Raw genomic sequence first — 14449 nt, forward strand, 5'->3', positions numbered from 1 at the left:
CTATTTCTTATATCTAAAATAAAACCAACTGAAGACTGTAACAAATTATTAGCTAAAAACAAATCTATATCGGGATCTTGTAGAGATTTACTAGTAGCATTTATTTGTTGTAAACTTTTGTCCCACACAACTGTTAAAATTGCTGTTTCTGGTTTCTCAAAATGTTCAGCCAATGATGAGCTCTCTAATTTAGAAATAGGTTTTTCATGAGGAGAACTGGATAGTACAAATAATGCGTCTTTAATTTCTTTATTGATTGTTGATTTTGTTTGACAAGCTTAGTTGACAAGCATCATAGTTGCTACAAAAATTCTGAATACCGAAAAAATATTAAAAGGTATGGTAATAATTTAGTATAAGGATAAAAGTTTTTTTTTAAAAAAAAAGAAAAGAAAAGAATTTAAATGCAATCCAATTAAGCTTGCTAATCAAGGTAAAAATAGAAACTTCCTCAACTCTAAAGTTCAGATATTCTCACTAAAAATAAAAATTTTGAATTTGCGGTAATAAAAATTGTAGCAAAAATCATTATATTTATGTTTATGGAATTACAACATAGATCTAAATATAAATATATAACGTTTCAGTTTGCAGTAACATGCATAGTATGCCTCTCTGGTTGACAGAATGGTTAATGTATCTGCTTTCCAACCACACAACTTTAGGTAAAAGGTAAATTTTGTCGCCTAATGCGAGACCACTTACTTACTGGAAGCATGGGATTCACATAAAAAGCATATAATATATATATTATATATATATAACTTGTATAATTATATTTTTGTCATATATATATATATATAATTATATTATATATATAACTCTAGATTTGATTCTTTTAAGTTGAAGTAATAAGCATAATAATTCCAGCTTTAGTTAAAACATAGAGACAATGAATAGTAACGATAACTTGCTATGCTCGTTGACATCCACTTTCTACTCGACATTTTATCCTAAAATAACTAGAATCCACTTTCTACTCAACATTTTATCCTAAAATAACTTGATGCACAAAAAAATGAACTGAAAAATCATTTAATTTATAAATAATAAACTTGAAAATCAAATGCTCTGTTTATGTGATATAGAAACTACTCTTACCCAACTAATTAATACAAATAGCAGCAGCACACAAAAAAAAACCTCTGTTGTTTCAGGAACATGTTTCAAAATGATCACAAGTTCAATACTCAGCTATCTGTTCTTTCTTAACAGGATCCTGGGAAATCACAGGGTGAAATATTCTTAAGAATGTTATGGATTAAACTGACCATATATTTAATCTCTGGATTAAACTGCTGAGTCACTCAATGGTTAGTCAATACAAGTCAAACATTTACTAAGAGTAAATTTCCAGAGAAGGAGATTGGAATTTAGTAATATTGATAAGAACAATAAACCAGGTAGTTCAGAAGCGAAAATCATCTATGACAAAATGAAACTAGTTTGTTTAATTAAAAACACAAAAATACAACCAATTTATTAAATATATATTTATAGAGTTCATAATTAAAAATACTCTAATAATAATAATAATAATAGATTTCTACAGATGTGTCTCATCTTGTTTTAGTATTATCAAAATTATCAAATTAATCTGAAGCATTATGAATTTTGCTATTTTATTATTATGCCGCTAATATTTCTGCAAATGCGGCACTTTGTACAACAAAACTGGCTAAGTTATGTTGAATATATCTGTTTGCAAATATACTTAAAATCCCTTTGACTTAATAAAAATGTAGAATGCTGATAAAACTTTATCAGCATTCTATTTGTTAAAATGTAATTACCCCCCCCCGCCATTACTTCGAATTTCTTTACTGTCTTACGATAGTCGACCCTTTTTTGCTGCACAATTTATTTATTGTCTCTCTTCCCAAATAAAAAAGAATTTCACATGTGCAAAAATAAATAATCAAAACGTTTGTTTGCATTGGAAATATTATGTCAAATATTTATATTTTTTAAATAACATTTATTGAAATAAATGTGACATTTTGCTTTCTTTCCTTCAAAATAAAATTATATGGGTCGCACATTTCAATTTTAGGAATGTTTTTTTTAATGAACAACAAATGATGTTAAACATTACTTGGGGGTTTCCGATTGCGAGTCTTTTTAATATCAAAAATTTATATCCAATGGTATTTTATCAGAGATTCTTTACCTTTGTCTTTTGCTTAAAACTGCAACAATACAATTACTTTGGAAAAATAACAAACTCAAACAAAAAGAAAGTGCACATATGTTATCTAGCAGTATTTTTTTTGGTGTGTGTGTTGGGGGGGGGTTATAATTTTGGGAGGGGTTAGCCATTAAAGGCGAATTAATTCTGTTTTGAAAATTTTGGAAATAAAATTTCATTTTGACACATGCACCTATTTGATAATTTGTTGTGGCTGCCAATTCAAGAGATGAAATTGAAGAACAGTGCAAAGAGGTCTACCTTTTTGGTTGATACTTACCATCAGGATGAGTAATAGATGGAAAATGAAAGAACAGAAGATGAACCTTTCTGGAAAGGGTCAAGGAGGCATGAATGTCATTTGAACAGGATGCAGATTTTCTGCATTTAGTCCTCTAAGAATCAGATTTCAATTTGTTGCTAGACTGCAGGAAGCTGATTGACAAGGAGTTGCAGTTCAGAGCTATTTTGTCTGTCTTTTACATATTACTGAAGGATTTTACAGGACTGACACAAAAGAAATTTTTTCAATGCATGACAAGGGAGAGAACTAGGATTTATACCTATCTCGTAAGTTCCATAAATGTGTGGTTAGCAGGGACTTGGGATGAGATTTTTTTGTTAGGAAAGTGAGTGGAATGGGATTTTTTTCAAAGATGTCTGTCAGCACAGGTATCATGCAAATACTAGTTAGTATAGGCCTCCATGGAGATGTCCATATAACAATGATGATGATAATAACAATATCTTTAATTTACTGCAATTATATATTTAAATTTTACTATTAGAACAACTGTATAAATTAAATCAAAAATAAAAAATTTCAGCTCTTTCTCTCATAAAGGTATGCATGGATTAGCTACTAAGAATAAACAGTAAAATCTTACCTGATTCAGCTTGCTTTTCCATTCATCTAACATAGTTACCAACTGGTTGACTATTTGATCTGTCTGTTTGGAAAGCGATTGTAGTTCATCTTCTCGTTTGCTTATAATTAATAATTCTTGCACTAAATTATGTGCATCAGGCAACGATGCTAACTGCTCTTCTTGAGAATTAGGTTTACTCTTTTCTCGAAATGCAAACAACCTATTTTCTTGTGGATGAACTGTAATGTAAGTCCTACTATCATCCTGTTTAAATAGCACAGGTGTGGGGTTTCCTTGCAACTGAGTAGTAATGGTAGTAACTGGAGTCTTAGGTGTTTCTTGTCTTGATAATACTGGGGATTTCCCTTCTTGTGGATAAAAAGGAGTTATGTTATCATCCTGTCTTGTAAATACAGAACATGCATTTGCTTGTGACTGAATAGTTGGAGCATTTTCTTGCGTTGATAACACAGAAGACAGAACTTCTCCTGGTGAGTTTACTTCTGATTGAGAAATAAGAGGACTATTAAACGTTTTTAAAATTTCCTGGGTGGGTAACAAACAAGAATCTCCATGTAGCTGAACAGGAGTAACAGACTTACTATTTTCTTCTTTACATAATTCAGAAGAATGGCAATCATGTGAGGAAATAGTAGGTAGTTCAGTTTTCACCATTAAAGATGGTACAGACTGAATATTTTCAGAATTAACTTGAATAGATACACCATGATTAGTAGCTGGCTGTCCAAATATTGGAAAACAAACTGCAGTACTTTTATTCTCATTTTGTTTATTGCTATTACGAGATGAATTTAAAACAGTAGAATCTAACTGCGAAGTATTTTGCAAATTTTCTGTAACAGGATAAGATTCAGTTTTAATCTGAATATATTCATGGGTTTTAATAAGGCTACATGCCTCACTGGTTAAATATGATTGCGAAATAATTTGTTCTTCTGAAGTTTGTGGTAATCTATACTGATTCTTCATAAAATCGCATTCATTATCTGTTACTTTTGGAAGGATGTCTGAACAAGAAATTGTACACACTGATTCTTGTAAGATGTTGGGTACTTGATCATACTGTATTCCTGCCAAAAAATATTCCAAATATCAATTCAGAATAATAACAAATTATATCTTGTCTATAACTAATATCACACATGCACAAATAACAATGAAGCAAATACTTATCTATTTTCTGAATGTGGTAAGTAATATAATTCATGATTTATTCAGGATAATCACAAAACTGGTACCCAAAGTAGTTTCAATATGGATAGCATTGAAAATATAATAAATATGATTTTATCTATAAATTTATTACTCTTACAAGCTGAATAAAGAAATGAATATATAAGTAAACTTAAAAGCAAACCTTAGTATCAGAATGTCTAAACATCTAAAATCAAACCAAACTTATCATTTTGTTTATGGCACTTAAAAGTTATAACACAATTTAACAGGGTAGAACCTGATAAGAGGAGTAAGTTTGCTGCAAATTTTCTGACATGTGCAAAAAATGTCTTGAATTACTGAAGCACAATTATTATTATTACATGACACCTCCAGTAAGTCCAGAGACTCGTTGAGGAGAGGACACCTACTCTACAACTCTCTGTCTCCACCACTCAAATCCAGCTACAATGAACTGATCTACTTTCATCATCTACACCAACGCCATCTACCGCTGGCTACCACCACCAGTATCTTCACAGACAATCACAAACATCTATGCCCACAGCGGGATTCGAACCCGCAGTCCCCTGGCTGGAGAGTGGATACGCTAACCACTCGGCCAACCAGGCCAGCAAATTCAGCACAATTATGTTAAACATAATTGTGCTGAAGGATAAAATTCAATTTTAATGTGAATATGAACTTCAGACTCAGCATAATACAGTCAATGGGATGCAAAAATTTGGTCTGCATTATAGTAAGGTATGTTCTATCTGGTTTATAAATTTTATTGTAACAGATAAGAAAGACATGATAATCTTACTCTACAGAATTTTTTGGATGTTATAAATAATGATTTTGTTGATGGGAACAAAAATGCTAAGAACAAATCACTTGCATTATCAACTGAAAAAATGAAATAACAAGATAAGGATGCATGCCTACGTAATGCCAACCATTACGTAGGCATGCATCCAGTCAGAAAGCTAAAAATCCAGTTGCAGAAGTTATAGGACAGACCAAATGATCGAAACTTACTTAAGAGACTTTTGCCAGAGCCTATTGAAAGCCTTGAAGATATCAAGGGTAACCACCTAAGACACAGAAAATTTTTCCATGGTATATCCAGGATAGTTACTAGTGAAAGCATAAAATGGCAACACAGAATGAAGGTAAACTCTGGAGCATACACTTATAGGATGAGTGAAGATATACCAATCAGAACCAGGAGACTTATTGGTATCTAATCTGGATAAGATTCTTCTTATCTTTATTTTTTTCTCTTTTTCAATGAAAATTCAAAGAGGACATTGTGTGATGAGTGGAATGGTTGGGAGGTATTTACCAAGGTCAACCACAGGAATTACAGAAGAAATAAGAAGTCAAGAAGTTGGCTTTTTTTATGGGTGATGATGCGACAAAACCATTTGAGCATAACAGTGGTGGGAGCAATGTTGGACAGAAGTTACGGCTGATAGCAGAGCAAAAAACCAGACGCAAGACTGTCATTTGGACAGGATGCAAGTTTCCTGCTTTTAGTTTTTCAAAATTCAGTTTGGATGAGTTGATTGTTTTCTTGTAGCTGTTCTGAACTTTCATGTAAAAGGAAGATGGAGTTTGGCATGAGAAAAGTTGCACTGTACAGTCTTGATACACCATTTGAAGAATCGAGGCTTAGTTAGGGGAAAAGGAATGTAGAGCAGAATGAGGAAGAATGAAATGCTTTCATAGAAATGAGGATTATTTCAGTGATCTGTTCCATACATATATTTGAGTCAGATGGCTGGAAACAGTAATCCAAACCAAGGGAATAAAGCACAGAAGTTGCAAATATCATCCTATCCCATTTGACATTTTTAAAATGCCATCCAACATATGGGAGGAGTGGTTGTGTGCATGTTAGTCTGAATTACCTAGAGCACAAATCACATTTGCAGCATACTAAGAAGGGTCACTAGTTACAAATAAGTTGTATTTGTTTCCCTGTTATCTAGTATTCAGCAAGCATGTGAACAATTTGTGTAGGATAACTGATAACTGGTGATAGCAAATGTCACAGCATCTCTACATTCTTGATGTGTGCAGTTGGAAGCGAAAAGCCAATTGATGTGTGGACATTAAAATCCCAGAGGAAGATGACCTGTGTCATGAAGAAAATCAATATGTAAAAAAATAAAATCAAAAAGTCTGGAATAGTTAGTGGCATCAGGAGAGTGGCAGGCAGCAAATGAATCTGACAGAATGCAAAAGAGCGATTTTCAGCCAAAGAATATCAAAAAAAATACTAAGTTGAATATTTTTGGCAAGGCATATATCAGAGTGTACAGATGCCATCTTTCAGTCAAAATGAGTCAAGAATGTCTATTTCAGAAAGTTGAGAAGTGTTTTGGGAGGAGATAGTTTCTGCCAGAAAAAGAAGGTGGAATCTGGAGATGGAAATGAACATTATTGAGGCTGGAACTGAAACCAAGAATGCATATTGTGCAGTGTTATGCTGGTTATTAGTAACACACTTAATTTTTGTATTAGCATCCCCCTTTTTTTTTTTATGTTGATGTAGTCAAACACTGTTCCCACTGGAGAAGGTAAAATATGGATGTACTCGTACACATGATGGGAATGTAGTGACTTAGCATTTATTATTTACAGCAGCTATGAATTCAGATCTGTTTGTCCACACAGTTTTTACAAGAGTATGAAGCAGAAACACCTGACAGTTTTTCTGAGATAGAAGTTACATGTTCTGGCAAAGCCTGATAATGTCATCCTATAGCACCGTGTTTGTTTCCAGGAAGCCGGAAACAAATTTTTCTGCTTCTACAGAACCTGAGCTGTTGTTGTGATAAGATTATAGAGCTGGCTGATGTTTCATCAGTAGATACATCATTGTTTAGGTGTTGATCGAGAATGCTAATGAGCTTTCTTAGGCTATTAATTGTTTGATGGAGGGAGGGAGGCACAGTGGAGAAAAATGGCTTTCTGAGGTTGTCCAGAAGTTTGTGTGCCAATACATAGTCTTTGCAGCTATCATGTATCCACTGACAACAAAATCACACAAAAAAGTCTTTTTTGTTTCCCTGACATTCAGTTGGCAGCTACAGCATTTCATATGGTGATCTATTTGATTAGTGATTAATGGTCTGTCTGCAGTAGTAAGATTCAAAGTGCTCTGATGTCTCTATTTTTGCTTTGTGTTGTATGCATAGTTAGATCCTAGTGCACTGTGTGCAAATACTTGCTCACAGATGATATAAAAATAGAGAATTTTTTTTTTTTATTGCTCAGAGTATTCATGGATTTTGTCAGTTCTTTGGTCCCTTAAAGACTTACTGAATAATTTCATTTGGTATTGAGATTTGAAGGAAAACACTTCTAAAACCAATTAAATAAGAGATTACAAATTTAAAGTAAAATATCTCAAAGCACCACCTAGTTGCTTTAGTGCAGCATTTCATTATGGTGGTGTTTGCTATAGCACACATCTACAATACTAGACAAGGAATTATATTCTTGTTTGATGTTTTGCTCAAGCATAAGCAAATGAAGTTTGCACATGACATATCTTCATTACAAGGCAATCTGTATATAGAGGCTGCTAACTATGCATAAACTGCCTCGGTATCCCATAATGCACAACACACTTCCTTCCACCATATACATCATTTTACTGTGTGTGTGGGTGTGTGTGATGCCTGCATGATTTAATCTTCAGTATCTTCATGGATATAGCTCTCAATAATGAGAACTCATAAGCATGCAAGCACACACACAATACATATATGGCTCTATATACAATAGCTTAATGTGAAGATAGTTATGCATAACCTTGGTCAAGAATTACATTAGACAATATAGTATGTCTAGTATAATTTACAGCAATGTTATTAACAATAACAAAGTCACTCATTATAAAAAACTTTTGAAAAGTTTTGACCAAAATCCCTTCCCTTAGTCACAATGCTATTTTGAAGAAAATTCAACATAGCAAACTACCCATTATAACAAACTATTCCTGTGGTCCCTACAAGTTTGCAGCATTGTAAGTCAATTGTGTTTTTAACTATCTGAAGCTGCTAGTTCTAAATGTTCCAATATATATGAATACTAACAGTGAAAAATATTAATTTTATTCACTAATATTTACTAGATTATACAATATCTTCCTTAGTTTTGATAGGACAAAAGAAGTCATTCTGACTGAAATTTAGATAGCAGCGCAGTGCATGGATTCCTTTTGAAATGTCATTCAAAATTGAATTTGCTTCTGTACAATCTTCTTATTATAGTCATGATGGATGATGTTCTAAAGAAGCAGCATCTCTGATCATCAACACCATGGTCATTTTTTTCAACTCAATAAGCTTGGGCTTATTCTCCAGCATAGGGACCAACAAACTATTGATCACACCAGTTGATTACAGATGGTGATTTGATCAATTTCTAGATGATTGGGGGGGGGGGGGGGGGATTTAAGTTTAAAAAATGTCAGGCTAGCCTGCTACTGCTGGTATTTAAAAAAGAAAGGTTATTTCAATGATTAAAGATACTCTTAATTAAAACACATTAGCAAACAGTTGCAGCACTTGCCTCATATTGCACGTCTCAAATCATGGCAATAGTGCTGAGATGATTCTGAAGCCGTTTCTAGAAGCTGCAGATTTGCTTTTTCATAATTCCAAATATAAGACTGAAATATTATCTGCAATTAAGTTTCTTTCAACTTTCTGCTAGAATGGTGATGAGAAGAGTGTTGAAAGTACATCAAATGATATTCTTTCACAACTGAAAAAAAAAAGGACTTGGATGACTGAAACTTCATTAAAAGCAAGTACAGAAGCAGACACAGATGACCATCTGGAATGCTGCAATATCACCTGATATGATAGTGGATGAAAGCAGCTTCCAAGAAGAGTGTTGAAAGTACATCAAATGATATTCTTTCACAACTGAAAAAAAAAAAGGACCTGGATGACTGAAACTTCATTAAAAGCAAGTACAGAAGCAGACACAGATGACCATCTGGAATGCTGCAATATCACCTGATATGATAGTGGATGAAAGCAGCTGCCAATTTTCTTATTAAAAATGTAAATTAGATTAATTTCTATTTGGTAACTACTATTCCAGTTATTTTACAGGGCTCTATATTTTAAAAGTTTTCTTGCCTTTTTTTGCCTCCCTGCTTAAAATCGCACATAGGCAGCAATTATTCCAAATACTCTGAAACTGAAAACAGACATTTTATCAAGGTAGATCTTTAAAAGACAACTTTTTTAAATTAGTTCCTCACAGCTCCTATATTGCCTATCCTTGCTCTAGAGTAGGGGTGTCAAATTGGCAGCCTGCAAAACAATTTCTTGCAGCCTGCGATGCCTCAAGGAAAGATGAAAAAAAAAAGGATGGTTACTTTTTATAATAAAACAGAAATATCATATTTATTCGAATATAACTCGCCCTCACATGACTCGCACCTGATTTTACTTTACGAAAAATTAAATTAAAAAGTTTCATATATACCTCGCAAATGAAAAAAAAAAAAAAGCTTAAACACTTTCACATCATGGATAACTCGCTCCCAGCAGTAAACAGCATGCTCTCCAAAACAGCCACTACACTGCAGATGCACAAAGAGCAAGTAGTGTTATTGTATCACTAAATAAAGTACAGAGACATTTAAATATATTTCTTGACAAATAGTGCAAATAGAAACAACTGGGATAAAAACGACACTAACTAATGAATTACATGTGCCCTCTCACATTAACCATGCTGTTTAGACTCAAACAAAACTATATATTGCACCGGCAAACACAGTTCTAACTAAAAACTATTGTTTTTAGTTAGATGTGTGCGAGTTCACCCCCCAAACGCAAAACAGCAATAAAGTTTGTTAACGTGTTAAAATTAAGACATATAGTGAATGTTGTTATGGCAGTTTCAGATATTACGGAATTCGGTTGAAGAAAATTAGCATTTCAACTCAAAAATTGTAGGCTTGGCTTTGTCTTTTGGATGCACGCTCTTTAGTTAATACCGCACCAATCGCATGCATGTCTTCATAGCTGCTCTATCGCTACTGGTCTACCACTACCGTCTATTTCACACACTGCTTTCACTTCTCATTAGTCATTCATGAAATGTTGCTCTTACATATCTCAAGTCTTCTAAATTACTTGTAATTTTTATTTGAAATAATGGGAAAGAAGATGATGCTATTTGGGTAGATGATTTTGACAATGTCCACAAGGAAACTGCTCTCAAGATCAGAAATAACGATAGCGAATAGGAGATTCTTGGTAAGTCATCCCTATTTTCAGTTTTTTTTCTGAAAACTTTAGTTTCCTCGCATATATCTCGCACCATGATTTTTTAGCTTTAATTTTAGGGAAAAAAGTGCAAGCTATATTCAAGTAAATATGGTATCGATTTAAAATTTTCATTGTTAATTTATAGCACGCTGAAAAAAATTGAATTCTATTGGCTAGTAGCTGTTCACATGACGCACAGCATACGTGCTCATGTGAATCCAGGCTATGAGTTTATAATTGCCTACTACAGTCAATCAACGATTTCTGAAGCACATCTCAGTGTGTCAAACACGATCCAATGACAACCTAGCAACGTAATCTAGCTGCAAGAGAATCCCTTTTTTTATTATTTTTTATTTGCAATAGTTTTGTGCATTTTTATTCAAACATTTTTTATAAAAATTGTAATTAATAATATATTTATTCACCCAGGCAATGTCGCTTTCTAAGACAACAAGAAAAAGAAAATTGCTGATGAGGGAAGAAAATTTCAAGAAAAATGATAACTAATATTTAAGGAATTGACAGCGTATACTAGAAATATAGATTAAATAAACTTTAATATATACTTTCCGATATTTCGGCGAACGTCACGTTGCCATCTTCTTGGGAACTTACTACAAAGACACGTGCACACAAGTACTAATAACAGCAAATGACACTGAAGCTAGGAAGCTAGCGTTTCCTAAAGTCCTGATGGTGCCCCCTGGCGGGCTATATTGGTAGTTCTTGACCTTTGGGCTGAAGTTCTTCTGATAAACGTTTCCCCAATTTGGGGCAGTTTCATGCATCCAAATTTGTTGAGGTTTGGCATGTTCCTAAGGGCTGAGGCTGATTCCATGTCTTTCATACACAAGTCTTTCATACTTGAACTTGCTGCGGTGTATTACTGTGGCTTTCTTCCATCTTATTCTGTGGCGAGTATCCAGAGCATGGTCTGCAAGCCCAGAGTGGCTGTACTGGTAAAATCGGATGTAATCCTTGTGTTCTGAGATTCTGATATTTGCTGTCCTGCCTGTTTGGCCAAAGTAGGACAGTTTACAGCTGCAAGGGACCTGGTATACACCAGGTAGGTCTAGGGGAAGTGGTTGGTCTTTGGTGGAGCGGATAAGGGATGCCAGTTTTCTATGTGGTCTGTAACAAGTGGTCAAATCATGTTTTTTTTTTTTTTTTTTTTTTTTTTTTTTTTTTTTTTTTTTTTTTAATCAATAAAATCCTAAAAAAACATGACTTGACCACTTGTTACAGACCACATAGAAAACTGGCATCCCTTATCCGCTCCACCAAAGACCAACCACTTCCCCTAGACCTACCTGGTGTATACTAGGTCCCTTGCAGCTGTAAACTGTCCTACTTTGGCCAAACAGGCAGGACAGCAAATATCAGAATCTCAGAACACAAGGATTACATCCGATTTTACCAGTACAGCCACTCTGGGCTTGCAGACCATGCTCTGGATACTCGCCACAGAATAAGATGGAAGAAAGCCACAGTAATACACTGCAGCAAGTTCAAGTATGAAAGACTATTCATGGAATCAGCCTCGGCCCTTAGGAACATGCCAAACCTCAACAAATTTGGATGCATGAAACTGCCCCAAATTTGGGAAACTTTTATCGGAAGAACTTCAGCCCAAAGGCCAAGAACTACCAATATAGCCCGCCAGGGGGCACCATCAGGACTTTAGGAAACGCTAGCTTCCTATCTTCAGTCTCATTTGCTGTTATTAGTACTTGTGTGCACGTGTCTTTGTAGTAAGTTCCCAAGAAGATGGCAACGTGACGTTCGCCGAAATATCGGAAAGTATATATTAAAGTTTATTTAATCTATATTTCTAGTATACGCTGTCAATTCCTTAAATATTAGTTATCATGTTTAACCAGCGTATAAGCCTCTCAACAAGAATAATTCAAGAAAAATGGGAATTGAATTACTTCTGCACTGAAAAAGGACAAAATTTGTGTGCATTATTTGTAATGAAACAATTAGTGTTACCAAAGAATATAATATAAAAAGGCACCAAGATAAAATTCTCAAAGAACAATATTCTTGCTTTGAGGGTACTGAGAGAAGAAAAATTAAAAAATACGAAGAATTCACTTCAAAGTCAACAAAAAAATTTTCAAAAATCATGTAAGACAATGAATCAGCAGTGAGAGCCAGTTATGAAATCAGCTATCTATTGGCAAAACATTCCAAACCTTTTAGTGACAGTTCCTTGGTTAAGGAGTGTATGATAAAAGCAGCCGAAAACATCTGTCCCAAAAATGTGTAAGTATTTCACAATATTTCTTTGGCCAGAAATACTGTGATCGAAAGAATAACTGAAGTGGCAGAGATAATCTCCATGACCAGTTGCAAGAAATATCTGCAAACATACAGTGCTTTTCAATTGCACTTGGCTAAGGTTTTGATATTCACGACGTGGCTCAGTTGCTCTGTTTCTTCGGGCTTGCGAAGACTATATGAATATTACTGAAGAGTTCTTGGAAATGATTCCCATCCATGGAACCACTACAGGGGAAGACATTTTTGATGCCGTGTGGAGCATTTTGGAAAAATACCAACTTCCTCTAAACAGGCTCAGAGCTGTGACAACCGATGGTGCTTCAGCAATGACAGGCAAAAATGAAGGTTTTGTATCAAGATTTGCAAAGTTAAAGGAAATGTATTCAGACATTCCAAAACTGCAATCTTTCCACTGCATTATTCATCAGCAGGTCCTGTGTTCCAAAGTATTGAAAATGAGCAGTGTACTCAAGCCTGTGACAAATACTCTGAACTTCATCCAATCCAGAGACCTCGATCACCGCCAGTTTGCACAATTTCTTAAAGATTTGGAGTGCGAATTTGAAGGGCTACCTTATTACAGAGAGATTCTTTGGTTATCTTGTCATAAGATTCTAAAAGGCTCTTTTTTTTTTACTTTCAGAAGAGATCAAATTGTTGATTCCTAGAAATGAAAAATCGTGATGTTGCATTTCTTAATGATCAGACATGAGTACAAGATCTAGCATTCTTAGTTGATATTACAGGACATTTGAATGATTTAAATGTCAGACTTCAGGGGAAAGATCAGTTAATAACACATGTATGATGCACTAGCAAGTTTTAGATGTAAACTGGCTTTGTTTCAAAATTATTTAAAAGAGAATATTCTAAATTACTTTCCTATGTGTGAACATTTGAACAATAAGAATCAAAGTTTTACCTTTTCTCAATATTGTCCCAAAGTAGAAAAGATTAAAGAAGAATTTGTAAAACGTATAGTTATTTAGATCAAAAATATCTGAAAATAAAAAAGTTTGCAGCAAATATTCTGTGTTATTTTGGAAGAATATATTTATGTGAACAATTATTCTCATGTATGAAAGGTAACAAAACAGCCCACAGATCAAGACTAACCAATGTCAATCTTTTTTGTCATAATGAAGGTCGTATGCTCTCAATCTTTGAGTCCAAATTTTGGGAAGCTGGTTAACAATAAACGTTGGTGTTCCAAAAACACAGTTATTTAGGTCAAAAATATCTGAAAATAAAAGTTTGCAGCAAATATTCCATGTTATTTTGGAAGCATATATTTATGTGAACAATTATTCTCGTGTATGAAAGGTAACAAAACAGCCCACAAATCAAGACTAACCAACATCAATCTTTCTGCCATAATGAAGGTCGTATGCTCTCAATCTTTGAGTCCAAATTTTGGGAAGCTGGTTAACAATAAACATTGTCAAGTGTCAGGAAAAAAATAAAATACTACAATTAAATTACTTAAAATTACTATAATTATATTATGCAAGTATATATATTTTAACCCCAAAATATTATCATCTTTCCCCAACATATTTTCATTAACATTTAAAACATTCCGAAAATATAGACTTACCCCCACCCCAACCCTCAAA

The 14449-nt window shown here is 33.9% G+C and overlaps 1 protein-coding gene across 2 annotated transcripts in view; it reads right to left on the reverse strand.

The window, feature by feature from the left end:
* The window catches only part of LOC150097617 (uncharacterized), a 334050-nt gene that overhangs the window by 222885 nt on the left and 96716 nt on the right, over window positions 1-14449 (reverse strand). For both annotated transcript variants that reach the window (XM_090407322.1, XM_090407323.1), the window contains exon 7: window positions 3076-4148. In XM_090407322.1, coding sequence (XP_090263448.1) covers window positions 3076-4148 — 1073 coding nt within the window. The remainder of the gene's footprint in view (window positions 1-3075; window positions 4149-14449) is intronic.

This window comes from Typopeltis vanoorti, chromosome 17 (assembly GCF_054136105.1).
Source record: "Typopeltis vanoorti isolate ZY-2024b chromosome 17, IOZ_Tvanoo_1.0, whole genome shotgun sequence".
In the NCBI taxonomy this organism is placed as follows: domain Eukaryota; kingdom Metazoa; phylum Arthropoda; class Arachnida; order Uropygi; family Thelyphonidae; genus Typopeltis; species Typopeltis vanoorti.